Here is a 15,059-nt window from a genome sequence, read left to right as displayed (position 1 = left end):
AACATTCTCCCAAATAATTAGATTTCTCATTCCTTTTCCTTCTTATTACCGTAAAAAATTCAGCACCGCGAGTAGCATTATCACCGAGAGTCACTGCGAACCCGTGTGCTTAATTGCCCTGACTCTATCATGCACAGGCGATGCAAACCCATACATTTAATTGCCTAGCTCTTTCTCGCTTAATGCATTTTTTTTTGTTTTCAACCCAACCATAAAAGTTCACTCGGGACGAAGTGGCCAAATGAGAGTACGCTGATCCCTTTCACTGCCGGGTCTTGTTTTCTTTTTTTACTCCTGCTCAACCCCTGCCTGGTCTTTTGGCATGTAACTCGGCAATGGTGCTCTTTCTTGAATGCACCATCAGCATTATGGAAGCCAGAAATGCATAGAATTCACATGCAGTCACATCTCTCCACTGGTCTATACATAATTGCTCCGTGGACAAAACGCAGCGAGTGTTTAACACTGGAAAAGGTGCGTTTGCTCAACAATTGCATCCACGACCTCCCATGTAATCGAGCCACCTATAGTCAGTGATAGGCTAAGGGCTAAAGGGAAGCTCCTTCCACCCCTTTCCCCTTCACAACCGATTCACAGGACAGGCTGATCCGTGCACTGATTGATCACGTGACGACATGTCCGCAGTTCGTCTCCCAAGTGCGTCCACACGAGGGAGGCGACAAGCAGACGCCGAGCGAGGACGGATCGTACCACTTTGCCACACCACAGTGCTGCGGAACTCCAACATTGCACTGTGGCACTGTTGTCCAGAAGAGAAACTGGCATTTGGTACCGCAATAAACAATCTTGCGCCACTGTCGGGTACAAAGCGAGGCAGAACACCGTGATAGGCTTCGTGTGAAGTGCCATTAGCTTCACAGAGTTTTACATCCGAAGATTACTCGGTGCTACTGGTGGACAATTGTTTTGTTCACAATGCTGACAGCAGAGATGCGCTTCAGGTACTAAGCAGACCCTAACAGGTTAAGCGCCATTCACATTCTTGCAGCCGAGTATGACCGAGAGAGACCAGACCGGTTTTAAAGCCTTTTGCGACTTCTTGGGACCGGATGTGCTACAGCGGAGCTGGTCCTAAGAGATCGCAAGAGGCTTAAAAACCGGTCTGGTCTCTCACGGTCGTACTCGGTTGCAAGAGTGTAAACGGACCTTTAGTTTCAGATGCTTGTAACCCTTCTTCCTCAGCCCTTCCCCCCCAAAAAAGACAAACTGTGTAAACAGGACGAATAAAAACATAATGTTCTATAGAATAATGCAGAGGACGCAAGTGATATTCCTGCAGTTGTAGTATCCTTCAGAAAGGGCCAGTTAGTTTCCTTCCGGGGCAGTTTTCAGCTTAAACAGTGGCTTTCCGGGAAGAGAGACAAAATGTGTGGCTTTATTCATTTTCAGTCTAGAATTGGTTACCTTGGCCTCATCTGGGGCATTTGAGCTTGTGCAGGCACCATCTTGTAGGCAGTGTTTTCTGGCATTTATCAATTCCTAAAGCTGAAAGTAGACAAAATGTCTGTTTTAAAATACAATACAGAGTCACCTTTTTGCTTGAAGAAAAATGTGAAATTTAAAACACTGCCTAGGTTTTTTTGTTTTTTTCTTTTTTCATTGTTTTTTTTGTTATTAGATCCTAAACTTGGTTTCCCTTCAATGTTTCCTCAGCATTACAAACCTTGAGCTCTAGCGACATGGCTCCTTGTGTTCTCATACTATGGCTTGTGTGCTATGTATCTAACATTTACCCTAATGTTTGCACCCTGCTTTGGCACTAAAATCCTATCTGCTTGTTATGGCATGAGACTGCCTTGTACTCTCCCAATGAGTTGCCAGGACTCTGTGCACTTTGCTTCGATCGTACTGCTCATCTCTTTTGAGGTCCAAAGGCAGCAATTTCGCTTTTTTTCTAAATGACAAAAAAAAATAAAAAATTAGGTGGTTCTGTATTTTTTTATTTCCTTCAGCAAGCAAGACCTGCCTGAACATGGAAATCTCTCGGAGGTACATAAGAATAATGTTAAAAGCAAAAGATACTGCTAGCTTTTAAACTCTAATGCAAATTAGACAAAAAAAAAAAATGTTGCCAATCAATTATGGCTGTTAGTTACACTTCAGAGGTTTCCTTTGGAACGAACCATCCTGGGTTGGGACTTTCAACCTCATGGCTCGCAACCCACAACAACCTCTTTGCCACGGAGGCAATCGCGCGTCAAGTTCTCCGATACCTTGGAAGTTCTCTTCCCCCTTGTGCAACTTGTGGTGCTCGCCGCAGTACCGTTGCCAATGTGGATATCGGCATGGTTTCTGGACTAAACACGTCCAAGGACCGTGACGGAACTTGGATCGTCGGTCGGAAGATTTTCCGGAAGTTGTCGCAAGGTTTCACTTCCACCCCCTGGGATTCCTTGCAGTGTCGTTATAGACTATCTTGGAATGCTTGGCTCGGATGCAGAGTTTGACCAAGTTTCAAGGCACGTGGGTCACACGACTTTCCGAATCGCCGGAATTCACTCGCTCAATTTCTACGCAAAGTAGTTGCATGGTTTGCCTTTGTTGCCGTACCTCGTCGGCCACTGTGTACCGATCCCAGTGGCCGCTTGACAGTTGATTCCGTTAGGGATCCAGGCTTCCAAGAGCGCCGTTGGGTTGCAACTTGATGCGGTTGCAGAGAGAGGCGGGGTCAAGTGACGGGGTGCATTGGTGTGGCTCTGGGCGGCGGCCTTGTGCACTCAATTGCTGGGCACGCATACTCTCCCAGCTTTCCCGGAGCGGGGCTATTTATAAGGGGCCCCAGAATGCCCCTGGTTAGGGTGCCAAGGCTGGGTTGCTAGGGCCCCGCGTTCTTTGAACCGTCCTGGCCGCCTTCCCCGACGCACACTTGACTTCCCTGCCTGCCTCCCGTGGGGCAGGGATGGGCGGTGGCTGCTTTGTGACTGCAGACACGTGTTTTCTGGCCCTCCTCTGCATTTTTAAACAGCTGGTGGAGCACTTTTGTGACCTCTAAATTAGCGGAACTTCCCACAAGCTGAGCGATGAAGTATGTTGTTTACAGTTCTGACTGCTGGATGTAGTCTTAACTGGAGCTACTTGCAATGAAGGGTGAAAACACTTTGGTGTCTATTGTCTGTCCTTGTTTCGCAAAAGCAGCATAGTCTTTTTTTCTTTCTTAACAACAGCAGATTCTATTTGTGGGAACAACAGTGAGAAAGGTATTAACTTATTTTACATTGTCTAAGGTCTGGGGAATTCTGCAAGGGAGAGCGGAGGCAGAATCATTTACTGGCTTCCGTCGCTGTTTCGTGGACAAAGCTAGTAGCTCGATCTTTGCAAACACCAGCTCATGCTTCTGCTTCTTTTGTCCCACAATAATTGTCCCAAAGTCATGATACAAGCGCGTACAGTGTCTCCTGTTGTAATTTTTTTTTCAAATCGCCCAAATGAGCAGGAGAATGCCATTGTAATGATTGAGGTTGTGTGGATATTTAGACAGCGCGTGGTTGGGCAGCCATTTCAAAGTTGCGACAAGTCACTCGCTGTAGATGAGAACTTTAGCCAGTGGTGTACAACCGCTAGCCTGGGGTCTTTTAACGTGTACCACACAGGAGTGATAAACGACCGTGCGCTAGTACAATGTTCATCCAGATCGAAACGGGCAGGGGTGGGGATTGAACCCAGGATCCCTGGGTTCTGCAGCGCGAGCTTTCGCTCCACGTGCTCCGAGCTTGTGTGCACTAGCCCGCTCAGCCACCAATCCCCCACAAATGGCCATTTTGTTGCATTGAAAACTGTGTTTGCTTTTCATTTGCCCTTGCATGTACAAGGAACGTTTAACACATGCTTCCTTTGAAGTGCTGGCCACTATCAATCCCTGCCCGTTTCGATCTGGATGAGCATCGTACCGGCGTGTGCTTGTGTATCATTACTGTGTGGTGCACCCCAGGCTAGTGGTTGTACTGCACTGGCTAAATTGCTCATCTACAGCGTGTGACTCGTCGCAACTTTGAAATGGCTGACCAACTACACGCTGTACAAAGATCCACACAACCCCAACTATTATAGCAGTGAGCAGCATCTGGAAAGGGGGGGGGGTCTCGTGGCACAAGTGTCAAAACTTGACTGACCAGTTCATCGAGGAGTTTGCACTCAACTGTGGTCACTGTCAAGCTGTAACATTTTGTTGCCCATGTGGGAATGCTGGAAATGACTTAAATTGTGTGAGAAATCAAATCTTGCGAAGTTTGAAACTCGGAAAAAGCTGCGACAGATAGATTGTGGTAGCAAAGAAATAGAAATAGATAGCTCAAAATTTTGTGCCAGCGAAAGATTCCCAAAACCCGTACATCGCAATATTCGTCAAATATTGAGCCCGGAAAAATGGTCCTTTACTGTACTTGGTTAACACTAGTGATCCTGTGCATCGATGCTGCTGCTTGTTTTTTTGTTTGCAATATAAAAGTTTTATAATATTTTGTTGAGAAACGGTAACCTCTGATGTTACTCCTGGAAAACCCCATGCATGTGATTTGGAAAAGCTGTACTAAAAAAAAAAAAAATTGGTAAACATACCTTGATTGGAATCTACACAAGAATGGCTGGCAGGTGGCAGAACTAAGTTTGTTGACAAGCAAAACCAGAGTGAGAAAGAAAAAAAGAAATGAAATGTCGCTTTGCTACATGAGCCCAGCACCTGTAGAATGGCCCAATCTCTGGAATGGTGGCGTATCCGGAGCGTCACTTTGGAGTACAATACGGTGTGCATGTTTGTCCGCTCCTTGCGTGTTTGTTTACCCACCAAGTGCACCCACGTGCTTTCGTTTAACTCGGTTATGGAAGTGCCCATAGACGGCGCTTCCACACGCAGTGTTCAGGTGAAGTGCATTCACACTGGCTTTCAAATCGCGGCCATGAAGCGGATCCGCTCATTTTCATCGTCAAGAGCGCACAAAATCATATTGGTTCCTTCAGCAATCGCGTTCACAACAACTTTGCAAATGCTATTCGACCGCCCGTGCGAATGCGGCAGTACGCAGGTTTTGATGTATGGCGTCTCGACGGCAGCGTTGCCAAAAAGTACAGTTTCGAAGTGCGACCTCTAGATGGCGCTTCAAACGACGGGTGGTGGGCTCGGGGGAGGGAGATGGGCTACCCCCCTCTGTGGGAGTTCCCCAATCGAGGTGACCTAACGTCGCTGCTTCTCGATGCCCACAGGTCCAGAAAGGAGGGACGGTCAAGTTGCGTCCGCTGACCGTCGCCATGTCGAGCGTGCGGACGCCCCTCCAGACGGTCCACGAGTCTGTCACCACGGACCAGGTGAGGGCCCATGCGCCCACCCTCATGGCCGGCCACATTATTTCCGGGGTCCTGGGTGTTGTCTATTGACCTGTCTTCTAATTCGAGTCTGTGTGCGACTTCTATGTAACACGGTATGCAGGCATACATTAGCGGAGTTTCTTCGACCCTTAATGTCCTGCTCCTTCTACCCTTCTTCATACTCTTTCCCGGTCATACTTGCCTGCACTTTACTGCTTCTCAAGGGCATTCGGGGCAGCAGTAAAAGAAGTGCCGCATGAACTTAAAAAGGACTGCATTGTCCGGTGCTAGGTGTCTGCATCACTTTAAACACAATAAACACAAACACAAGCTTGGTTCTTAGGCGAGGAAAATTGCTCTAGAAGAATGGTATAGGCGCGAAAGAAATGAGAATGGCAGGGAGGACCTTGGGTTTTCCCGTGTCCAGCACGAGCTTCCGACCTTGACATGGCTCAAGCATCTCGTGAGCCTGGATATCCGAAAGAGGCGTCCTGCTGTTCTCATCGAGTCAGGGCCCATATATCGGTCACATGCCAATTCTGCTCCGTTTTGTTGCTGCAGTTAAAATGGCCAAAGCAAGGCGTGGCAGTGTTCACCTCGCTTCTGATTGAAGTCTTTGTGGGTCTTTATCGTAACTTGGTGCCAAAGTCTACATTATTACCGTTTCCTCGGTCTCTGATGGTGGTGCTAATCCCCCTTCTTCGGGCCATAATTTCAACCACATTTTTTACTGCTTCTCACTGGTGATGCTCTTGGGGTAGCTGTCAAAAACACACCTACTGTAAAATACCGGGCAAGCGCCCACTCAAAATTTAGAGATCATTGCAAAAGAATGTGGGATGGGCGCTTGCCCAGTCATCAATTTTACATATCAATGTACTGTGCATATTTTCTCAGATCTTACAAATTTGGGAATGGGCGCTTAATGTGGAATGGGTGGATGCTCGGTATTCTACGGTAGTGGATTTGTGTTGCTAGGCGTCTGTATCACTGCAAACGCAAATATAACTCTGTTCTTGGGAGTGTTGCTTTAGAAGGATGGTGGTTTCATATATCTTGAGCTTGTACAGAGGTAGTGAGTTGTTGGAACCCACAATAGGACCTGGCCTGATTCCTAATGGCATTTGAACCGATGGCAGTTTAGCCCACGAGCTTAGTGTTTGATCGTTCTAAGCATTTCTGGCACAGTGCTTCCTCAAGGGCATTACTTTACATAAATAGTGGTGGACAGGAGGAAAGGGGAGAAGGCAGTGTGTCGACAATTTTACATTGCGGTGTAGCATGCACAAGTCACAGCCCACCATGCGCAGGCTTTCTGCTCGGCAGGCGAGCAAGCACGTGCTGTACATAATTGATAGAGGAATTAAGACTAAAAGAATGTCGCGTAAATGTTCACGAGGCCATTCATACATGCTTTGATGTGGAGATTAAAACTAAAAGAACGTAGGTTTTCCGTCTGCACTGGTAGGTAACGTTGCACCTTGGAAGTGCGAAGACTGCAGAGCTTTGAGCGAAAAGCTGGGCAGGGCAATTGGAGTGCTCTGCAGAAGAGTGCATTTTACCCAACCTGACTGTCTCCCCTTTAAATGCTGCCTAAGGCAGATGGTACGCTGCCAGGGATAGCTTGTATGACATTCCTCGCCGAGCATTTTGGGTTTGCGTGGGGACTGCTAACCTCACTGTCGTTTTCAGGGGCCGGTCTTTAAGCTCCCCAAATCTCCGCCGGTGAGTGAACTCTCTTGGTGTGCGTGTCTCGGAGGGTGTGCCGTCCGGGAGTCCCTTGTCTATCTGTGCACAGCACGATTTGGAAGCGCGGGGGGATGGTCGACGCGGTGGCAATGCAGCCGCCGACTTCTTCTCTGCATAGTTCATAGCTACGTCACATCGTCGGGCCTTGTGACTCATTGACAGCTGGGCTAATGGCATCGCTGCAGGTGTTTCGGTAACTTGAGCTGTTCCAACGGGAGCTCTGTGCTCGTAAAGGACTTCAGCGGGGGCCTTGCACTCTGGTTGGGTAGTCTGATTTCAGGTAAAAAGATCATGAACAGTCCCATGCAATGCTTCTCTTCCTCGTAAATAGTTTAGGAGAATCTCTTCCTTGTTCCCCAAGATGTATCTACAGGTACTGAGTGGCTATGGGTTCATTGTTATTGGGTGCTGAGTGACTTAATTTATATTGTTGTCACTATCTAGGAAAGTGGTGAGTGTGTCTTCTGACCTGTTTATTGCTGCGGTCCTTTTCTCTAGGTTCTACCTGCTATAAGTCAGGATGAGAACGGTAGTTCTTCCCTCTCCAGCACACAATTTTTGGTAACGCTTTGGCGCTTCCTGAGCCTAAAATTTGCACGCTCAGCCAAAGCAAGAGGGAAGGTACCGACAGCGTGCCAAAGGCCTGAAATAGGCGCAGTTTTCGTTCTTTCTGGGACTATTGATATCCGTAAAATGCTTCGGTAGCTTCTCGACATGGAGCACTCGGGTTTCTTGGAGGTTTACTCGCCTTCCGTATAGTCCCACTTTTTAATACTCCATTGTGCCTTCAAAATAAGATGCCAAACTGCGAAATTTTATTGCTTAGAGCCTGGTTGCGGCGGCTGCAGTTTGTTTGGGGCTCAGTGGACTGCTGCTTTCCGGTCGTGCTGTTTCTGTGTCTATGCATATGCGCATATATCGGGCGACTGAGCGGCTGCAATTACAGCCTCCTGGAACTGAATTTTGCTTCTGATGTTGAACCAATGGTTTCTTAGATACATTGAGGCATTGAGAGCAGGAAGGCGGCTCTACATTTAAATGGAGCTTGGGTGAAAGGGGCAGACCCAAAAATAGTGTGCAGTTTGTATTGTGGAAACTAAGTCTTCTAGATAAATAGTTTGGTCAAAGAAGATAAGTTCTCGTTAAGGTTTTCCTGAATAATGATTTTGTCACAATCAAGTGGGAAGAGCTTTTGTTAGGCCACATATGCAGATATGAAAATGAACCTTTTTCTTTTTTTTGTCACGACACATTGCTGGAATCTGTCTCTTTTCACAAGTGTTTTTCTGCCATGTGGGCTACCGAAATCCCAGTACTTTGGTCGTACCACCACCAACATTAGTTTCAAGTGACTCTTCCTTGCTTCTAGCCACAGACTTGTAACGCTTGCCTCATACCTTACCGCTGCCCACAAACACGACGGGTGGAGCAAGATGCATGGCGAGCCGAGCCGCCTCAGTGGCTCCGAGGCAGAGTGCCAGGGTACAGATCTCCGGGTAGTGGGTTTGAATCCTGGTTGAGGTGCCCACAGTCTGACTGAGACTTATTGCAGAGCAGGCACCGTTTAACCGAGGTTTTGGTTGTACATCAAACGATCCCCACATGATCTAAATGATTCCTCAACAAAGGGCATACTAGATGCCCTTGGTTGGTTTAGCATGTAAAAAAAATTTGACTTTGTTTATGCAGCGAGTTGCAGAGGCTGACATAGCCTAGCTTCCCGCACTTTGTGCTTGTCCCGTGGCAACCGGTGGTGGCTTCTTTTTCAATCTGAGCATCTCGTGGGTGATGTCCCTTAACCTTATGCGTGTGTCCCGTCCCAGGGGGAGGATGCGTCGATGCTGGCGCCCCGCACGACGGCGTCCTCACGCAGCCGCACCTCTGAGGAGCCCCACATCGGCCGGTACCGGCTGCTCAAGACCATCGGCAAGGGCAACTTTGCCAAGGTGAAGCTGGCCAAGCATGTGCCCACGGGCAAGGAGGTGGCCATCAAGATCATCGACAAGACCCAGCTGAACCCATCGAGCCTGCAGAAGCTCTTCCGCGAGGTGCGCATCATGAAGATGCTCGACCACCCAAACATCGGTAAGTGGGACGCTGCCCTAGCTTCCACGACAGTGCTGTGGCATAGCTTCCACAGGCTCACATAGCCAACGCAGTGCTGCGGTATAGCTAATGCTCTGTTGCAGCATAGCTTCTGTCAGCTAGTCAGCTTAGCTTCTACAGGCTTGCACAGCTAATATGGCGCTGCGGCATAGCTTCCACAGGCTAGCATAGCTTCTATTGGTTAGCATAGCTCTATGGGCGTGCATAGCTAATACAATGCTGCAGCATAACTTTTGTGGGTTAGGATAGCTTCGATTGGTTAGCTTAGCTTCCACAGGCTAGAATGGCCAACACAGTACTGCATTCATGTTACAAGGCGCAAAAACACGGACACAAGAGAGAAAGAGACAAACAGGCGCCACTCACAACTATATTTGAAAAGTGCAGAAAGAAAGGAATACAATCCTCGTCATCTTCATCTCGTCCACGCACGCGCTTAGCCATGTGACATACGCTTATCGCCCAATTTACAAAAACTTATCAAATAATCTAACCTCGGCATTATAGAGTGCAACAGATGTGTCACTTACGCATTGTGCACCCCTTTCTCTAATGAAATACGCCTCTAATAACTCGCGCGCTTTTTGGCACTTGCCTCTGCCCAGAATTGCTGTCTCAGAAAGACGTGGCTCACACCGGCATTTGCTGCAGTGTTCAGGCAAATGTGCCCCATCATTCTTCTTTAAATTTTGCGTGTGCTCCCTTAGTCGGTCGTTCGCACACCTGCCCGTCTGTCCTACGTAGGACTTCCCACACGTAAAAGGGATTTCATAAACCACCCCCGTGGCACAACCAACATATGGCCTGGCATGTTTTGTGGTACAGCCTTGCCTCTTACCGCTGCCACCGGTGATACGAGAGCATAGTTGGCCGAGTTTGCTCGGTGCTGAGAACACGAGCGGCACTCCAAAGCGGTTCGCCACCTTCTTGAGGTTGTGCGACATTCTGTGCACATACGGTACCACCTCAGGTCTCATTCGACACCGCGCCGTTTTCGCCTTTGTGCACCCCTTTTTCTACAGTAGTTGTTCTACAGTACTGCATGATAGCTTTCACGGGCTAGCGTAGCTTCTATAGTGCTGTAGTGTAGCTTCCAAGACTAGAATAGCTTTCGAGACAATAGTTTATATAGTGCTGTAGTATAGTTCCCACAGGCTAGCATAGCTTATGCAGTGCTGCAGCATACCTTCTATGGAGTCGCATAGTCTACACTGACTAGAATAGTTTCAATAGTGCTGCAGCATAGCTTCCACAGTGAGGCTAGTGCATAAACGTGGCTCCTGCGAGCCACGTTTATGCGCACCTCGTTGAGGATGGCACGCGTTTGTTTCAAGGAAATTGCGTTCATCGTCCTTGTTGAGGAGCCGGCGGTGCCGGTACTCCCCATCGTTGTGTGGCGATCATTCGCCGAATCTGTACTTGAGCGAAGTTAGTCTTTTGCACAAGAGTGACCACACCGATCCGCGACGCCAACACAGAACACGAAGCAAGCAAAGGAGCGTGCATGGCACGGAGTTCACGCTCAAGCTCACTTCTCGTTGATATAGTGGGCCTAGATTTAAGAACGGTGGCAACCGCTCGATCGGGGTCACATGGTCATACCTGCCAACTCTTCCGAATTTTTCGTAAAATGTACGAATTGGGAGTAATTTTACGATTTTACGAATCTTGCTTCAAATCTTACGAAAAAATAATTTTTTTAATTTTTTTTATTTTTTATTTATTTTTTTGTCGTTTTTGTAACTCCATTGTTGGCGGTATCTTGCACCGCCACAAGAAGAAGATAGGTACCGTCTGCGGCAGTGTCGTGATTTTTACTATCCGTCTATCCGGTGGCCACGAATCGAAAACCAATCCAAAGCCCAAAGCCTTTGTTCGTGTGTTCGGCGGTGCACGGGTGCACGTTGGTTCGGCATGCTCAGACGTTGTTGGGCCTCGTTGCATTGGCCAGTTTCGAGGCGAGAAGTACGGCGTCTGTGTTTGTTGCACGTGTAACGGAAGCATTCTCCTGGTCACTGTGGCTTTGCCGGCGCAATGCCGAACTCCAAACCTCAAAAGAGGTACTTTTAGGTGTCTACACGTCGAAATTTCCGTGCTTCGTGCCGCCCGAAAAGCGAGAGAAGTTTGGATTCTGTAGCACGTGCACGTGTGATGTAAGCGTTTTGCACGCTGGCCAGGCTGACATTCAGCTGCACATCGCTTCGCGTCACCCCCCCCCCCCCCCCCCCCGCCGCCGCGGCTGCAGAACTTTTACGAATTTGAAAGTCCACAGGTTGGCAGGTATGCATGGTTTGTGGGCTGCGTTTGCACTATGAGCTGGAGCATGCAAGGAGTCAAAACTCGCAAGCGATCACCTTCTGTAAACCTGTCCCCCTCTCCGCCCAGTTTCCTAGCCACGCTGGCCATGCTACAACCAAATGCAGGCTTGCTTGCGCCAATTTGCCCAGGAGGCGTCTGCCCTTAAATTGCAAGCGCTCTCGATGGTTGGAGTTGCTTCCTCTCTTAAACCTAGGCTCCCTCCGTCATCTCCGCCTGTTTGTTGCTAGCGCGCCGAACGCCCCTCTCCGCGTGTGACGCGGAAAAGCAGCTTCCCAGATGAGGAGTGGGGAGCAAGCAAGGATGCAGAGGCTGCTGCCAGCGGCCTTTGCAGCCTCGTCTGCGGCCCGTTCTGGGTGGCTGCTCAGCCACAGCAGCAAAGTGTGGCGGTCTGAGACTTAATAAACTTTCTGAATTTTATGATTTTTTAAATCATCAGAAAATATCTCTTCACTATATCTGCGAGAGCCGCTCAGTTTCCTTGGCTACAAAACTTTTCAACACATGCATTGAAAAGGTACAAACGGGAATGGGAAATCGTGACTTCGCTGTAGCCGCTATTTCGTTATAACCAGTCTCGACAGTAATTTGCGCCGTTCGGCCCCACATATTCTGGGGCTTTGTCGGCCACCATCTTCTCGTGGAAAATTTTTGAAATATCGATTATTACTTTTGAACGAGGTAACGGTTTTTTCTGAAACATTAGCATCTGGTCTGGACCACTAGCGCTATATTTGGGTGGGGACTGAGCATTTGGCAATGCATAGTTAATATTTGTGACTAAAAGAACACCGAATGTTGTGAGGGGACGCTCTGTAGAAGTAACTGGGCTAGGGGTACAGATAAATTTTAAAACGGTGCAGAAGAGAAGGGGAACCAAAGAAAAAGCTCCTGCCCCAGGTTGCTGTGCACTCTGTTCTATACTGAATATAGAGCGACGTGTTTAGGGCAAACATCCACAGTGGACTGTTGAGGGGGGGGGGGGGTGACGATTGTGTGCTGTTGTTGACGATCCCGTGCATCTGTTGTGCCTTGCAGTGAAGCTGTACCAGGTGATAGAGACGGAGAAGACGCTGTACCTGGTGATGGAGTATGCCAGCGGGGGTGGGTGTCCCTGTAGCCCTTCCCGGGGAAGGAGGTGCTCACCCGTTTTCCTCTGCAGGGGAGGTGTTCGACTACCTGGTGGCCCACGGCAGGATGAAAGAGAAGGAGGCCAGGGCAAAGTTTAGGCAGGTGGGTGGCCCACACTGGATCCCCCCCCTCGGGCCTCTCTATCCCTCCCTTGTTTCGATGGGCCACAGCAACACCTCCTGGATAGCGAGGACGTAATGCTTTTGTTTATGACTTTGCTTATAAAAGGCCAGCTTTTTTCCCCCGTGTAAACACTATTTTGAAGGGTCTGTCTGAGCTGCCCGTGGATGCGTGACCACGAGCCTGACACTCATTCGTTATTGTTTACAAGCTCCGTAGATGGGACACTGGCTCTCGCAGCAAGCTGCTGAGTTCAGCGGGCAAGTTTTCCCGCTAAATTTAGTTGCCATTTGACGCGGCTAATTGCAGTCCGCGACGTGACGTCGTGCTGCCAGTTACGGTGCCACCCGAGATCGCGCAACCGCCACTCTGCTAAATTAGGTGGGCAGTCCCCACCTGCCAAAATTGCCATTTGTGTAACTCATTTTCTTGACGTCCAAAAGGCCAAAACCAGCTTTTATAATTAGAGAGAGAGAGGTCCCGGAGTCTACGTTTTGCATATTTCCAACTTCAAATGTAGGATTGAGGCGATTACATTTTTTCTTTCGAAACGTAGTCGTCGTATCACTTTTGTCCATTGCCCAAACTGTTTGGATGACGAACGATTGGGCTGTCCATGTTTGTTTCCGCACAGTTCCTTCCTGACCACGCACATGCATTTGAATCGCGCAGTTGATGTGCCCCCCGGACTCTGCGAGTGTCCAAGTGCCCGTTGCGTATCTCGAGCCCGACAGGGTGGAAAGTGCGCGGTCGCTAATCGCCGGCCCGAGTTGAGTGTTCTCCGGCAGAGAGGCCTCCGAGTGTTGCACTATCTTCCGCATTATTGATAAGTCTTACTGCCGCTCGGGCGTCGGCTTATCTCCCATTCTTTTGGCTGCTTTGTGCATTTCTCTAATAAGGGCTACATCCAGTTGTAGGGGTTTCACCAAACGTTCTACTTCTAAAATCTCCGTGAGGCGTTTTGTTTCTTCGAACGCGTCTTAGATTTTTTTCATTTACCGGGACAAAAAAAAAAAAAAAAAAAAAAAAAGGAGCAGGACGTGCAACCTGGAATAAGTACAAAAAGAAAAAAAGAAAGGAGGCATAACAAAAATAAATGACATTTCACAGTGGAACACTAGTGGTATGGCGAGAACAAAACAATGTTTTCTGCCGTACTGGAAGTTCCACAATTCAAATTGGGGGTATGTGGAAAAGGCCTGTAGAGACCTTGTTCTAGGGGAAGATCTAAAATAAATGTCACGCGCATAGAAATTTTTAGTGGCACAGTTTGTCTCCTTTTTTTTTTTTCGAGAACATCGTCGTCACTGAGAAAACATTAGAATTGAGTTGTCTCATTGCTGCACATGTATGTATCTGAGAGGATTCGATTCTGCAATACTTTTCTCACGTTGTGTCGTGAGAGTTGTCAGTTACCGTTGCTCCCTTATCTTGGGACCATTGATATGTTTTTTATGGGTCCAAGTCATTTGGTCTGGGGACACTCCAAGGTTGATACTTGAAGTGGAACTTAAAAGGGTACTTCACTCTCTGAATAGACTTTTACACTCAACCACCCGGGTGAGGGGCCACCGCAAGAAGACGACAAAAGCTGCGTCTTGTTCGAGGTTTTCTTTACAGTCTGCAGCCAGTTCTTTTAGCTCGACGAATTTACTCAAAAGTTGGAATAATCAGGCGGTTAAAAAATGCAGTTCAGGTGGGGTATTAAATTCCCACAAATTTTTGCTTGGTGTCGTCCCCTTTCCACTTCTTTGCTTGTTGCAACTTTCTCCTCTTCTCGTCGTGCTCCGTTTGCCACTTTTTGTCCTCGTTGAAATCTCGCTGGTGCAGTGCTGCTTAGAGGCCACATTCTGTCAGCTGAGATCACTTCATTGCTAGAGCTCTTGGCAGAAGAACGGTTTGAAAGCAAATTCTACGAAAATGGCAGCATACCGATGGCCGTCGCAGCCGTGGTGAGTGGATGGCAGGGATGGCTACGACAGCTATCGGGTGACGACGAAACTGGACCCTCACTGTTCGCGACTCCAAAGACCTATAGGGGGCGCCACCACCAAACAAACATGGCGGCTGAGTCCAGGTTGCGTCGGCTCGGCCGGGCCGCCTGAACAGGTGGCGCGTTCAGTTTAACAGATTTTCTTTTGTTTAATGCCCAATTTTATAGGTATTTGAACTTGGACGGTTAAGTGTAGCCAGTGCACATAAACTTGCAAAACACAGTTTTGTTTTCCCGGTGTTTCTTGTTATTTTCATGTCACTTTCGTTTCTGAGATTTCATTCAAAACCGAAACTATGGGCTCCGGAGAGAGACGGTAATAGAC

General features: G+C 48.3%; 1 protein-coding gene across 1 annotated transcript in view; it reads left to right on the top strand.

Annotated features, from left to right (window-relative positions):
• Window positions 1–15,059, top strand: part of LOC8042772 (MAP/microtubule affinity-regulating kinase 3) — a 159,400-nt gene that overhangs the window by 102,211 nt on the left and 42,130 nt on the right. The window contains 5 exon segments of the mRNA XM_040211723.3: window positions 5,218–5,319; window positions 7,012–7,044; window positions 8,892–9,153; window positions 12,529–12,594; window positions 12,653–12,723. Coding sequence (XP_040067657.1) covers window positions 5,218–5,319; window positions 7,012–7,044; window positions 8,892–9,153; window positions 12,529–12,594; window positions 12,653–12,723 — 534 coding nt within the window.

The sequence above is a fragment of the Ixodes scapularis genome, unplaced genomic scaffold (genome assembly GCF_016920785.2).
Source record: "Ixodes scapularis isolate PalLabHiFi unplaced genomic scaffold, ASM1692078v2 PGA_scaffold10__122_contigs__length_95168666, whole genome shotgun sequence".
In the NCBI taxonomy this organism is placed as follows: Eukaryota; Metazoa; Arthropoda; class Arachnida; order Ixodida; family Ixodidae; genus Ixodes; species Ixodes scapularis.
This window is presented reverse-complemented; position numbering and strand designations above follow the sequence as displayed.